Source organism: Epinephelus fuscoguttatus, linkage group LG8 (assembly GCF_011397635.1).
Source record: "Epinephelus fuscoguttatus linkage group LG8, E.fuscoguttatus.final_Chr_v1".
Taxonomy (NCBI): Eukaryota; Metazoa; Chordata; class Actinopteri; order Perciformes; family Serranidae; genus Epinephelus; species Epinephelus fuscoguttatus.
In genome coordinates this window covers 10130648-10146145 of record NC_064759.1, presented here as the reverse complement: position 1 = coordinate 10146145, position 15498 = coordinate 10130648, and the positions used below count along the sequence as shown (strand labels likewise).

The following is a 15498-nucleotide window of genomic DNA, read 5'->3' as shown; positions in this document are numbered from 1 at the left end:
TCCTGCCTGTACATTTATTTATAGACTGAAAAGGTGTTGGCTGAAGCTACAGATAATTACAGCTGTCTGTCTTAAAATACATTAATACAGCAATAAATGCCACTTATAATCATATTTTAATTATCAAAAATGTCGGTTATGTAGTATTTTGTCGCCAGGACTCAATTTCTTACATCTTTTTCAAGCTCAGTCTCAGAGCTGTGAAATCACCATAAACCAGGTAAGAAGAGTTTATAAAGCCACCTGACAGATGGACTCACTGACCTCGTCAGCCTTGTTGCTGAGACGGACGTACTTGCCCTCCAGGTCAACCTCATCCACGGTGATGCGGCCGCTGGCTGAGGCGTGCTGACTAATACGAGTCTTGGTCACAGTGCCCCCCGCAACGCTGGAGGTCTCGCTTTCATTGTCATTGAGGCGGCGCTTCTTCGCACTGGCTGTACCAGAGGAGTTGCGGCTGCTGGAAGCGGTGGCAGTGCCAACGGCACCGCCGGAGCCGGAAGCGTGGGCGAGACGGCTGGTGTGGCTGTGGCCTGAGCCGGAGGAGTGAACCAAGCGGCTGGTGTGGCTGTGGCTTGAGCCGGAGGTGCGTGCCACTGTGACCTTGGCTTGAGTGCCGGGTGACAGACGCAGCCTGAGGAGAGAGGGGAGATTTAGATGATGGATTTAGACCGGAGGAGTCGGTCACACGTACCGTGTCACTCGTGGTTAAGTGCCTTTTTATCTCTTCCTTACTGCCCTGATGCTCTTACCACAGCTACTGTAACCAACCTGCTCCAGTGAGGCGTTAAAGCTTCACGAACCAGAACAGTTACTGCTGTTACTGCAACAGTCTCATAGAAAAATCTGCATCAGATCTCCTCTCAGGTCTCTCTCAGCTGTTCCTGTTATTGTTCGCATTTTTATAGTGTGTAGGATTTAGTGGCATTTAGCAGTGAGGTTGCAGATTGCAACCAACTGAATGCCCCTCCACTGGACCCTCCCCACGGTGAACCTAGAGAGGCCTTCAGGTTACATAAAGACATGAAAGACCTTCTCTAGATCTCTGTTCTGGGCTACTGTAGAAACATGGCAGTGCAACACGGCGGACTCTGTGGACGAGGCCCCGCTCAATGTGTTGATATGAAGGGCTCATTCTGAGCTAATGAAAACACAATGATTCTTAGTTTTAGGTTAGTTAGTGAACATCATATTTGATTATCGCCAATAGCCTCCTCTAAATCCTGCACACTGGACCTTTAACTTTTATAACTGTCAAAGAGCAGGTTTACTTTGCCAGCTGCACGTTTTAATGAGGCCGCAAGAACATGAAAGCTACTTGTTCATTTTTTAAAAGTTTATTGTATTTTCATTAATGTTTTTCATTAATCTTTAAGGTTTTATTATCACATTCTGCAGGTAAATTAGTCTAAAGACCCTGAAGGCAACATCAGCAAGGACAGCGGACCCTCACAGCTGCACTGTCAGAAAGTAGAATGAGCTGTTCTACAATAAATTTGAAAAAAAAATTCTTTGTGGACCTGACTTTGGGCACCAGGGCTCTCCCCCAAACTGTTGCAACTAAGCTGAAAGCACGCTGTTATCTAAAGCTGTGGTTCCCAACTGGTCCAGCCTCAGGGTCCAGATTTCTCCTTAGTCATTAGCTCAAGGTCCCACAGTTTGATATATTCAGTGTCATACTTGTCTTTGGCCATGTTGTTGAGCTAGTTTGCTGTCTCTGTCATGTAGCTGTCCGTTAGAGACTCACTCTACAGCAGGAAACAGCACTTTAAAATAAAATCTCTGTGCCGAAAATTCACTGTACTTAAAAAGAAAGTGTTTTTTCACACTTCATTCACAATGGACATGCGGCACACTTTTGGATTGCGACCCACCAGTTGGGAACCACTGGTCAAAAAATACCATTGTATGCTGTAACAATGAGATTTTCCTTTATTTAAACCCTGAAAACAGCCCCAGATCAAAAGTACACACGTATGTAAAAAGGTTTGTCTACATGTAGAGTCATAGTGATTCTGTGTGGTTATCTGCTGAACTGTCTGCTAAGCTGATCTGTGTCTGACTGGCAGAGTCAGTAGAGAGACTTCTCTGTTCGTACTCTGACTTGTTAGTGATTCCTCGTCCCTGTAACAACCTGTAGATCTTCATTTGCCTCAAGGTGTCTTTCAAGAGTCTAGCTCCTATTTCAATCTCACCTCTCCTCCTCTCCCTCCAGCAGCTTCCTGTAAGCATGAATCTCCATGTCCAGGGCCAGCTTGATGTCCAGCAGCTCCTGGTAGTCGTCCAGCTGCTGCTGCATCCGAGCTCGGATATCGGCCATCTCACGCTCCTTATCCTCCAGCCGCCGCCGCATCAGGTCCCGCTCCCTCGACAGAGCCTCCTCCAGCTCGCGCACCTTGGCCTCGCTCGCTGAGAGCTGATTAATTGTGAGAACACGTACAAAGGTTAGTCAATTAAGACCAATTAGGACCAATTAAGCAGTCTGTGCGCTACTTGTAACAGTACAAACACTGCAAAGTCTGCTTGATGAGTCAGGTGAGGCTTAAATTAATCAATGGTGCTCAGTCAGCCACAGTGTAGCCAGTAAAACCAGCAGACCGATCACAAACTCACTGTAGTGACACACTGTATATATATATATGTGTGTGTGTGTGTGTGTACCTGTTTCTGCAGCATGCTGAGCTGGCCTGACATGCCCTCCAGTCGAACACGGGTCTGCTGCAGCTCTTCGTGAGCTGCTCCCACCAAGTGGCTGTTCCTGTCAGCTGAATGACGAGCGTTCTCCAGCTGACACACACACAGAGACAGAAGGTACAGTCAGTTATCAGCAGTGACTTCCTGCTCTCAACAACCTGACTGAACCTGTGCTGTTTGTTTACTTCAGGAGACTTTCTCTTTTGCTCATTTGAAGACTAAACACCAGAACAGATTTGACTTTTTTGGCCTTTTGCAGTCTTTGCTAATTAAAGGAGCAGTGTGTAAGATTTAGGGGGATTTAAACATTAGGATTCCCTCAGTGTTTATTGTTTAAGAGGTTTTTACCAGGAGGACTCAGCCTACAACGATCACACACTCTACCAACTGAGGTCGTCCCGGTAGGAACTTTGTCATAAGTTAGTTTGCTTTTTATTGTATACGCACTGTAAGAACTAGAAACAATCGTAGCTCTCAGAATGCCATTTTGAGGGTCTTTTTTATTTCCTATTTCAGAGTAGGTATTCTCCCAGCACTAGAGGAACTATGAGTGACTCAAGTGAACGTTGACTGGTCGAACACACGAACCAGTGCAGCACCCTGTTACGCCTCACCCTTTCTCTCCTTTAAGGGTGGTGGCCTTGTGGGTAACCTGTGCAGGTGTGACGTGTACTTCATGGTGTATGTGGGGGTGAAGCAGTGCAGAAATAAGAGTCTAGATGAGCTCAGGGCTCCTGTTCAACCTCACGAGGAGGCCATGTTTTGTGGTGAAGACTGCAATAAAGCCATTGTTGGTGAACTGCACCTGAACACCTTGCCATCTTGCCTTCTGCAGAGTGGCCCGCACCGCTAGAAGCTAGTCACCAGGTAATAAAAAGCCAAGCTAAAATTAATGTTGATATGCCTTTCGATATCTTGACGTTGATAAGCCAACTGCCTGCCGGCTTTCAGGACATCATTTCAGCGTTCCTATTGGTGGTGTGAATGCAAATATAAAAAACTCCCTTGTGGTTATGTAGTTCTTTAAGGGGGGGAACTGTTTGGTTTAAAAATGCCTTTGAATTCTCCCCCAGAAACTCAAAAAACAGTTTGGGTTTTGTTTAAAAGTAAAGTCCAATCACCAAAACTGCTGCTGTGTTATCCACGTTCGTCCTACAAGCCAGTGATTATTGCTGTTAAATGAATTCCCCTCCTGTTCGTAGATAAAAGGCCAGAAACAAGCTACAAAGTGAATTCATACACTGACTGAGTGTAAAAAGGACACAAATCAATACGCATTATCTGGATTGTGGATGTTGGACCATTCGTAGCTCATTAAAGCGATTAACAAACACTAAACATCTCCACACAAAGCTGAGCTTCTGCTGAAAGTAACAGCCTCTGCTCGGCCTGTAGGTGGCGACAGAGCTGTGCGTCTGCTGCAGCATCCAGACGTACCTTAGCATCGTAGGTCTTCTCGATCTCCTCCTTGTACAGGCGGACCTGCTCCTCGTGTTGGGCTCTCAGGTCGGCCAGGGCGTCAGCCAGCTTGCTCTCAAACTCCTGCTGCCGCCCGCTGTCAATCTCCACCATGCGGGTCTCGTGCCGGCGCTTGGACTCACGCAGCTCCTGCAGACACACACATACAGGTTGGTGATCAGTCTCAAGAGCACTTACTTTTAGTCTCTTGGATTTGTCACATGAATTGTCTCACTTGGACTCGTGTTGATTAGAAGCTGATTGGACTTTCTAAACTCTATTAAACTACAAAAAGAGTCATTTGTATTGATGATTGGCTTATTTTCTTTCAGGCACCATAAACAATATAAAAGACTCCACCTGTAGAAACCTGCTATGGTCAATGAACTTAATTGCATTGATTAGTCAGTCGCTGTGCACTAATTACTTGTTTACAAGTACAGAGCTCTAGCAGAGAAATCCACCTCCCTAGTGACCTTTAAACAGCTCCTAATCATTATGTTTAAATTTGGAAAACACACATCTGTTGCCAGTTTTGGTCAGGACTTAATTACGACCAGGACAAATTGTGACTTCATTATGGGAGGAATTAAAATGTGTAAATATTTCTGCTTGTACTGTGCTTTATTATTTATGTGAGAATAAACTAAATCAAATAAAGAAGGGGTGAGAAGCAAAGGAAAAAGTGCATCTGTGAGATATCTGAAAGGGAAATGCAAAACAAACAAGCAGGAGGTTGGATGCGAATCAATATCTTGTGGAAAAGATGAAAAGTAGGACAGATGACTTAGACAGCTGAGTAAAAATAGACAGGTCCAGGTGAAGAGTTTGAACCTCGTTGTAGATGTTCTTCTGGAACTCCAGTTCCTCCTTCACGGTCTGCAGGCGGTTCTCGGCGTCCACTCTCCTCAGCATCTCATCCTGCAGCTGCCTCTTGGCATCGGCTAAGCTTCCTTCCAACTGAGAGGGAGGAGGAGGGGAGAGAAGTGTTCTTTAATGGAGGCATGAAAGTTAAAAAAAAAATCTGTGCAGCATTGTTTGAGCTGTGAACTGTTCTTTTAAGAGGAGACCTGTAGTTCCACAGTGTGACCAGTAGGTGGAGCAGGGCTACAACTGTATCTACGTCAGTCCTAAGGTAAACTTCATTGATAAAACAAACAGCAGAGAATGCAACCTTGCCTGCCTCGCCACCATGTCCTCATTCATAGTCAACTGCCTGGAGGGTGCACATAAAATTGCTACCTCCACCAGGTACTTCTGCACTTTTTAAATGTCAGTCACTGCAGCCTCCTGCTCCACTCACTCTGCTTTTCTAAGGCTCTGTCCACAAATATACAGTGTTTTGAAAATGGACATCAATGCCCCCACCTCCACACACCTCATCTATAAAGCCCCCCCATACTACAAAAGCTGAATATTTATCTATTTTTTTTTTTTTTTATTACTCCGTTATCATCACCTAGTTATTACTTTAAAAATATATTATTATTTATTTATTTTACTTATTCATTTTTTTTTATTTCTTTCCTCTATATTTCACATGTAACAGATTTCCTTTACAACAATCGGTAATTATATTACTTTAATAAACAATAACAGCAAAAAGGTTAATATTAGAATTATTATATTATTACTTTGTTTTTGTTTTTTTGTTTTTTTTAATCTATGGACCAATCTTGTGTCTGAAATAAAGTTATATATATATCCTAATTTAATTTGCTGTTTTATATATATTAATGCACACTGTCAAGTTCTGTATGTCACCTTGTTTTCTTTTTCTGTCCTTGTGTTTGTGTGTAAATATACATATATATATATTTGGTTTTGTACCTGTAAAGTCACCACTGTTTTAATTTTGCACAAATAAAATATTAAAAAAATATATTTTACTGGATAGTTTGGTTTGGTTAAAACAGTGAAAAAATAAATAAATAAATTAAAAGAAAAATGGGTATGGATCCATCCTGTTTTAAAAAATAATTCTGTGCTTTTATAAAATATCTCCGTCCACACTAGAACGCAAAAACAACCCCAAATGCTCATCGCTGTCTCTCATCTCTTTTCATCACAAAGGTAGCAAAGTGTACACGCTAACGTTCGACTTTTCAAAACACAGACTGGAGATCTCACCAGCATTAATTCTGGTTTGATATAAGGATGAAGGAGCTCATTCAAAGACACGAGCGCTGCTCTGGATGTGCTAAAGTTTTCCCTCCACTCCTGTGTCCTATGCTCAATCCCACAAGTGTCACAACATCAGCTAGTTCAACTGAGCCTTATCCAAACACGCTGTTTCTGGTGGACTTTAAACTGCAGACACTGATGGAGCAAAAACTCTGGGCGCAGCAGACACCGCTCGTCCATGAAGTGGTGCAGCAACACTAAGTTTAGGTGTAAACCAGCCATTAGACAGAGCAGTGCTGACAGAACTTTAACAAACCAGCAGTCCACCATTGGTATTAATGTTTCTAACAGTAAGAGGACCACAGTGCTTTCTGTTAACGATTCAGAGTGACGTGTGATGTGGAAGACGTCCTCTATAATCTGAAATGATCCTGATATTACTGTAGACGCTTGCTGTGCCACAACATGCATGACTGATGTTTTTCCATGTTTTCCGAGCCATGTAACGTGCCCCTCCTGCCAACAGCAGCCATGTGAGACTTCATTTCCAATAAAGATGTTTTTACCTTGGCCAGCTGGGCCTTGAGGTCCTTCACCTCGGCCTCCAGGGCCCGCTTCTCCCCCATGGCGGTGGAAAGGGAAGCATCTTTAGAGTTCAGCAGGGCCTCCAGGTCCCTCAGCCTGACCAGAGCCGCCTCCAGGTCAGACTCCTTCTTGGTGTTTCTGTAAAGACACGAGACAAAACATGGACGTTAGTTTTCAGTCCCTTTGATACTGTATGTGTCATTGTCACCCCCTGCTGCACACGTCTGTCGTATCACTGTTGGGGAGTTTTAATGGAGGCTTTTCTTCCTCTCTGGCGATGCGGCCTGTCTGTGTTTGTCAGGACAGTTTCGCCTGACACATAATTTTTCTCTTTTTTACTTTGCAGTTTGGATACAGATGATTTGTTCTCTTGGGAGCTGTGTAGCTCATCTCATGTGGTTTTAAAAACTCACACCTAAGACTTGTGTCGTAGCGGACAGTAGAGCTGCAACGATTAATCTATTAGTTGTCAAATATTAAATTAACTGCCAACTAATTTGCTAATCAATCAATCTGAGCATTTTTTTTTTTAAATTCCATACATTTTCACTCCTGCGTAGTCATCCTGACATCATCACACCAAACTAAAGTGAAAGTAAAGAACTGTAAAAGCCTCTGAAGCAGCATTTTACAAGGAGAGAGCAAATCCATGTATAACTTGCTCCTGAAACCTGGCACCTCTTAGCCTCCACCAGTGCATCACTATTAGGTGTGCAGAGTCATCCAGCGGGCCGCATTGGACACTTTGGCGGGCCGGTTCTGGCCCCGGGCCGTATGTTTTGACACCTCTGCCTTACATCATGAAGTAAAGGTCTCCTCACTCTACCTGGAATAAATTCTGAATCAGCGTATGGTGCTGTCAGTCCTTCTCTCTGGAAACTTCTACCGCAAGAACTAATGTCTGTTACAGCAGTGTCATCTTTTAGAAGCAGTATTGTTATCCGCTTTTTAATAATACCCTCTTATCTTACTCATGTTTCACTGTATTACTTCCTTAGCTTACATTCTTATCTTCTTTGCTATGTGTGATCTTTATTGTTTTAGCTTTTTATTTGAGGCACATTGAGTTTACACATGTTGTATGCAATGTGCGATACACATGAATTTGACTTTGACTTGATAGTGGCCTAACACCTAAGATTACCAACCTCTTACTCTACTTTTTGACGTCATGTTTGCACTTCGAAATGCTTCTGTGTTTGAAAACTGCCGTACAAATAAAGTTGCCTTTGTAGAGTTTTCCCATGTGACTAATGCACGACAAGAAGTTTTCTGTGAGAGGTTTACACGACATAATCTGTCTCTTTTTATCCACTTAAAGAAGCAGTGTGTGAGATTTAGGGGGATTTAGTGGCATCTAGTGGTGAGGACTGCAGACTGAAACCAGCTGAAACTTCTCCCGGTCAGAGTTCCTTCAGTGTTCATTGTTTAGGAGGTTTTTACTGTGAGCCAAATTGTCCGCAAAGGTCTCTTCCTCTCTAAAACAGATGAACCAAGTGATTAACACTGGTAGAAACACTGATTAAAGCAGTTTCATGTTACAAATCAGTGATTCTCCTATGGTGTTTGGCACATCACAGACAGGTAGCTAGCCCAGCAACAGCTATGTGTGCTCACCTTATTTGTCTGATAATTTAAGATCCAGATGTTCAGGAGGTTTTTACTGCAAGCCGAATTATCAGCAAAGGTTTCTTCCTCTCCAAAACAGATGAACCAAGTGATTAACACTGGTAGAAACACTGATAAAAGCAGTTTCATGTTACAAATCAGTGTTTCTCCTATGCTGTCCGGCCGCTAGCCCAGCATCAGCTATGTATGCTCACCCTATTTCTCTGATAACTTATGATCCAGATGTTCAGGAGTTTTTTACTGGGAGCTGAATTATCTACAGAGGTCTTTACCTCTCCAAAACAAAGGGACCTGGTCATTTAAACCAAAAATAAAGCAATTTCATGTTAAAAAAAAAAATAACACTCTTGTCGCAGAGGGGCTGCTAACTACTGTGGCTGACGCAAAAACACAAATGACCTTATCTAGAGCCAGTGTCTGCTTTGTCTGTTCTGGACTCCTCTGGAAATGGCTCTTTCCAAGGTAAGGAAAACCTTCTATGCACTAAAAGTATATATACTCACTATAATACATTTCCATTTCTGCCCAGATTTCCCCCGAGATCCTCCACACTGCACCTTTAATGTGTTTCTCTGGTAACATTAAGTTGTGATGCACTATCAGCTCCCACTTGCTGTCATATCTGATAAGTTAATGCTGATACTAAGAGGACCCTGTTTCTTTCTTTCTGCTTGAGTGAAACCTGACGAGCAGTGGACGACTGTGCGGCAGTGACACAAGTTGTGGACAACACAAACTCTCATTGTGCGGCGCAGTGAGAGCAGCAGTTGTCAGGCGTTGATGTGAACTGAACTCGGGCCAGCACATCGACGCACTGCTATTAGCCTTCTGTACTGAGTAAGAGCCCATTAAACTTTATCTCGAGGGAGCCCGTGTTGAATTAAGAGAATTCACGTTTGCTGCGCATGTGCTTGCATGTGCGCCCCGCCTCCCCCTCTAACATCTCTACAGGAACCAATTTAGAGTTCTGGTCAGAGAGAAAAAACTTGGACGCAGCCATGGAAAAACAATGCATTCCCTGGAGAAGATGAAGAGAGCGGAGGGGAGACGGAGAGGCGGTGTTAGCAGTATAGGTGGTTCATGCACAGCCAAGGAGGAAATGGGCTCCTTGTTATTCTATTTGGCCCTGTGGGCTAGTCTTCATTGTCACTAATAATGGCCATCTGCTGAGGGAGATGGCTTCCAGGCTGCTCACACACACCTCAGAGTCATCCGGTCACTGCCAGCCGAGTGTAGCGACGAGCTTTACAAAACACACTGGCAAGTCATAAAGTTACTCCACAGCAGGAATAATGATTCACAACAAAGATCGGGCCCATTCAGACGCCATCAGCTCAGAAGTGAAACTCTAATTTATGTGTTTATGACACAGCGATTAATATCCATCACTGCATTCAATAAACACCAATGAGAGGAGCTTCAGAAGAGCTGCATAGATGTAATTCTGCTTCCTGAAAAGAGCCAGCACAAAGAGACGATATAAAGTGGCAGAAAAGCAGAACTGCACTGTGGCAGCCTGCTGCGGGGAGAGACAGAAAAAAAAGATGGAAAAAATGAATGAGGCTTTTATGTCCAGCACAAAAAAACGTCTAAAATAAAATCCAGAGAAAACATACTTGTGATGCTTTACAGATGTACAGTCAAGCTCAGAGAACATGAGCGGGTAATTTCAAAAAAGACTGCTCATTGTTCACAGTCTAAAATTCTTCAGTCCAAATCAACAATCATGGCCGCTCATGCACACAAACACTTAAACATAAAAGAAGCTCTGTAAAGACGGCACAGATTTCCTACATCAATCACCTGTATCGCAGTTGCCAGTTCATTGTTAAACACACAAACTGTTAGATTAGATTGATAGATTAAACTTTAAGATCATTTTGGTGCCGTTTAGATGTATTGTGACATACTGAGAGGGGTTTCTAATACTTAGTTTACCCCACTGCGTTTGTTTCTGCTAGGTGTACCTAATAAACTGCCAACTTAAGTGAATATATTCTACGGAAACTCAACAATGACCTCCTGAGCCCATGACCACATTTAAATGAGCAGATGTTGGGACCAGATGTTCATACAATCCTTTTTTTTTTGCAGCAATGCACCAATTCATATTTACAAACTTATCTCGTAGTTAAAATACAGTTTTCTACCATTTAACAGCTGGTCGTACGAGTTGTTAGAGAGGTGTTGATTCAACTGTATGGTCACTTTAGAGGATGCATGATGCTGTTAAGTTATATTCTTTTATTTTGCTACTCCATTTATGTCAGTGAGGATAGATCAGGTCACACAAACACCTCTTTTTACTGTGCATACACGCTGAAAACACCAGAGTAATTCTGAGTAGATCACAGAGCTGGGGAAGTTTTTTTTTTTTTCCCCCCAGTGAACACACTGTGACTCATAAAGAGACACAAGAATGTGACTCTTTACGACCCAGGTGTAAAAGTGCTTCAGACTCTGGTTATAAATACACACAGAAAACCATGTGTGTCGCACACACATACCTTCAATTGTTGAACCCACATAAACTGGAGCCTTAAGTGACACCGTCTCCCCATACAGGGCCGTAATTTATAGGGGGGACACAGGAGACGCATTCCCTGCTCTTTTTTGGCAGCTAGCTGGTAACAAACGATCATGTCGTACAGTTAAACTGTAAAGCCTAGTTCACATTACACGATTTTCACCCCGATTTTGCGTCGCGGAGACTATCGTGATTTTTTGAGTGTTCATACCTGAGGATGTATGTTTCTGTCAGCGGGAGTCTCACCAACTGTGTTACGACCTGTGTGTGCACATCACAAGATTTCTCCACCGAGCCTTAGCCAACAGAGCTCCAGATAACACGGTGACGCCACCAAACTTGGAGACGACACATGGTAAAGGCATGGATATTCTTCCCATTGTTGAATCAAATCTGCCTCCAGGGCCTGGGTCCAAACACAACGCGCTCCCCATGATCCTGTGGACGCTGCCATTGTTGTTGTTGCTTGCCGGCTTGTCAGTGTTGCCAGATCTTGGGAGAGAAACAAGCAACCAGGGCTATGGAAACAAGCCCAAAAGAAGCGACGGATATATAGAGAGAAAGGTGACGTTTAGAGAGCGAGCCCAAATATGCAACTCCACTTTAGAAACAAGCCCAAAGTCGCAGCTAATAAGCAGACCTGGCAACCCTGCGGCTTGTCCTCCTCACATTTCTTCCGTCCTCCTGCGTGCTGACGTGTGATGTATCCTGCCTCTCATTGGCTGATGCTCTTTGTCAGCAGTGTCAGACTTCTCCAGTTTTCTAGCATGCCAGATATCCAGTCCCAGTCGTAGACGAGGGGGCGACTTGCTCGTAGGCTTGTTCACACATGAGGACTCGTCGTGGCAGACTATCTGCCAACTCACCTCCGACCTAAAGTGGCTCTCAAGATCCTCTGCGACGTCAAAATCGCGGTGAAAATCGTGTAATGTGAACTAGGCTTAAGCTAAAATATGCTTCTGTAGACAGTTAAGGCAAAAAATAGGCAACTCACTGACAGGATCTTGGGTTTATATTGGATCAGCGCTACTTAGTTTTACCTTTGATCTAAATTTTTAGCCTCTGTTTTCACTGTGCAGGAAACAGTATGGCGCACACTTCCTGTTCACAATCTTTCATTATTACGGCTAAATATGGCGCTAAAATATGTTTCTTAGGAACATTTTTGGCAAGAAATAGGCAATACAATGACATAATCTTGTGCCTGTGATGGCGGCATGCGACCTGTAGTTCAAGGAACAGCCCAAGCCCCAGTGAAACTTTTGCAGAGAGATCTGGGCACTGGTTAGATGGAGGGAAGTTCACCACAGTTCATTTACACACACTACCCACATTGTTATGGTACAGAGCTGGTTGAAAATTGGCAAAGACCCTTTTAAGTAAAAATAGCTTTCTTTTAAAAAGGTGTCTGTGTGAAATTTTCAGCCGATGGCGCTCCACATGGCTCTAGTTTTATAATTTGTGCCTGTACTAACTGTCCTGATACAAACATATGAGCCATCAGTCAGTGTCAGGATGCCGACAACACAGACAGATTAGTAACAGGGGTAAAATGAGACACGGTTGCTGCTGTACAAATGTTTAAAGACCATAATCTTGTTGTGACTGTAACAAATGAATAGAGCAGGCTGGGCCAAGGCTTGTATAACTCTCAAGGTGTGTTAAAAACTTTCCAAGGCAGCTGCTGCTGTTATTGTGGAACATTTTTAATTCACCACCATGCTGCTCATTAACATATTATGGACTTCAATAAGAAGCCCAGATCGACCAGAACAGGTCTGAGGCGAAGTTTTCTTCTAACTTAAATGGGCTGTAAAGCGTAAATGCATTAGTGAAGTGTGCACACACATTTCTTGTTTACAGCTCGATTGCATTTTAAACTATACGGCTCTTTGTCTGGACGTTAATACTTTTTTCAATTAAACTCTTTAACAGTGTGATTCTGTGTGTGAGTGTGTGGAGGTGGCTGCTGTGATGCTCATTAGTGCTAATGGGCCCAGTGGTTCAGCTCTAGCAGTGAATTAATGGACAGAAGTGGGTTTGGTATATTGACATGCTGCTTGACTGTTTGTACTCTCCTCGTACACAAATATGACGGCAAGACAAGAGAGGGTTCCTGATTTACAGTCTAACAATTTAATGAATGCTTTAAATAGAAATTTCTGACAATACTTCTGCTGTGGCTTCAGTGCAAGTGGGAGATGTACCACGATTCTTCAGTGAAAGAAACAATACTACTAGTGTTAGAGTGTACTTAGACACAGCCATGCTTTTGGCTAAATGCTAACACAAGCATGATGCTAACATGCTAATGCTTTTGCAGGGATAATGTTTATGTTCACTTTGGTCATCTCTGATGGGAGTGTCATTGGTTTTGCAGGTATTGGGTCATGAAATAAAGCATTGTACCAATCAAAATGTTTGACCTGGTGATGGGGGGGGGGGGGGGGGGCGGCGTGAGTGTGTGTGCCAAGTTTCATGGCAATCCATCCAATAGTTGCTGAAACATTTCACTCAAAAACACTAATGTCAACTCCGCGATGGCCTCAGAGGAAAAGTCAGGGGATCACCAGAGTCATTTAACACCATCCTGTGGGAACAATATGTCGCTGCCAAATTTTGTCTGCCGATCCATCAAGCAGATGCTGAGACAGTTCACAAGCTAAGTGAAAGTTCTGACTGACTGGTGGTGCTGCAGGACAAGTCAGGAGACCACTTAAGTCTTTGGGATTCATCCTCTAGGGATCATGAATGTCTGCACAAAATTTCATGGCAACCCATCCAATAATGATACTTCAGTCTCGACCAGAGGTGCAGATGGACGAACCGACGTACACTACTATGCTAGCAGGCAGCTAGCATGGAAACAGCTGTCAAATAAAATCACAGTGACATTTACGTACAGCGGGAGCTGCAGTATAATGAGTCAGGACATTGTGCTTCTGTACTGTACAGAAATTATTACACAGTTCAATCTGACCTCTGACCTTCATGTAGAAAAGTGTGGATGAAAACAAACCTCTTTGGGTAACGGGCAGGGTTGCAACGGTATGAAAATTTCAGGTACAGAAAATATTGCAGTTTCACAGTATCACTATATTACAGAATTATTATCAATCAAAATGACCCTTAAATGAAGGAAAAGGAAGGGTTATTTTTGGTTGATCAAAGATTTTATTTATTTTACTATAACCGAAACTTGAATTTTTTTTAATAGAAGTATGTGTTAAAGTCTCCTTTTTGAAGTAACTAAAAAAACGGAGATTTTTTTCGTCTATTTGGGTTTTTTTTTCTAATATTATAGATAAGCAAATGCACGTGGTGAGATACCCTTCAGTTTTCATATCACAGTATATCGTTGCAACCCTGATACCAGAGTAATTATTAGTATCACTGTTGTCATTAATAATGCTTGTAAGCAACTCCATCTTAATTTCTTTTTCCTATACTGTATGTAACATGTTTTGGTAGTGTAAATCTGGCCCAATTCCCCAGTCACATTTAATTTGAGGTGTCCTCAGGCAGAAAGAGGGCTATCAGGGGAACAAACTTGTGCAGTGCTCATCTGACCAGCCTGCAAACACTGCAGCTATTGAGCCCAGATTTGGTCCCAAACATGGATTTAGTCCTGACTGAATAAACTAAATTCATTTAGCTCCAACATTCAGTGCTCTTCAGGCTCCGAAGAGGCCTGCATGAGTTAAAATATGGCATCATCAAAGAATGTGAAAAGCATAAGCTAACTCTATTTTGGAGCACACTGCTGCTACAATATAGGATTAACAGGTTGAGGATAAAAATTTGTGGCAAATTAAAATAATAATGCACTTAAATTTTCAAAAGCAGCATCAGCAGTTGACCACCAAAGCTCGACATAAATTTCCTGACCCAACCAGGGATTCTGGTTCTGGCTTGTAAAACAACTCCCTTTAATATGATCATGTTTTTGTGTATAATCTCAGGTTTGAATACAGATAAACGGTGGACGTGAACCACATTTGAAGCCAATTTTAAACATGTAAAAAATAAAGTAAAGTAAAGTAAAGTCAGAGATCATAGCTCTGGACCACTTAGCCTCCCATGGCTCCTGGGATACAACATCCACGCCTCGTCTGTTCGCAAATATCTACATCGCAGGAACATCTCAACCAGTGGCTTCAGTTCAACATGTATAACACAGAGTGGTGTGATGGACAGGTCTGTGCTGTACTTAAACATGTTGTCTGTGCTTCTGGCACATCCAGGATGCTGCTCCTGGATGTCGGCTTAAAACAGAGAGTGGCGTCTGAAGATTTGTGTGTGTGTGTTTGTACTTCTCTTCAGTGCGTGTGTATATGTGGGTGTATTTGTGCATGTTTGAGTCTGTTCTGCACTGTGTGGGAGTGTTGGCTGCAAAAACTGTGTGTACCACTGTGTGCGTTAAAATGTATCTGTGTGCTGTATGAATGTGAGTGCGTGGTGGCACATACAGGACATGTGCA

The 15498-nt window shown here is 42.9% G+C and overlaps 1 protein-coding gene across 5 annotated transcripts in view; it reads right to left on the bottom strand.

The window, feature by feature from the left end:
• The window catches only part of LOC125892690 (lamin-A-like), a 64186-nt gene that overhangs the window by 9174 nt on the left and 39514 nt on the right, over nt 1–15498 (bottom strand). For all 5 annotated transcript variants that reach the window (XM_049582838.1, XM_049582839.1, XM_049582835.1 and 2 more), the window contains 6 exons: nt 6843–6999; nt 4987–5112; nt 4132–4302; nt 2662–2787; nt 2196–2416; nt 265–634 (listed from right to left, as the gene is read on the bottom strand). In XM_049582838.1, the coding sequence (XP_049438795.1) occupies nt 265–634; nt 2196–2416; nt 2662–2787; nt 4132–4302; nt 4987–5112; nt 6843–6999 (1171 nt within the window). The remainder of the gene's footprint in view (nt 1–264; nt 635–2195; nt 2417–2661; nt 2788–4131; nt 4303–4986; nt 5113–6842; nt 7000–15498) is intronic.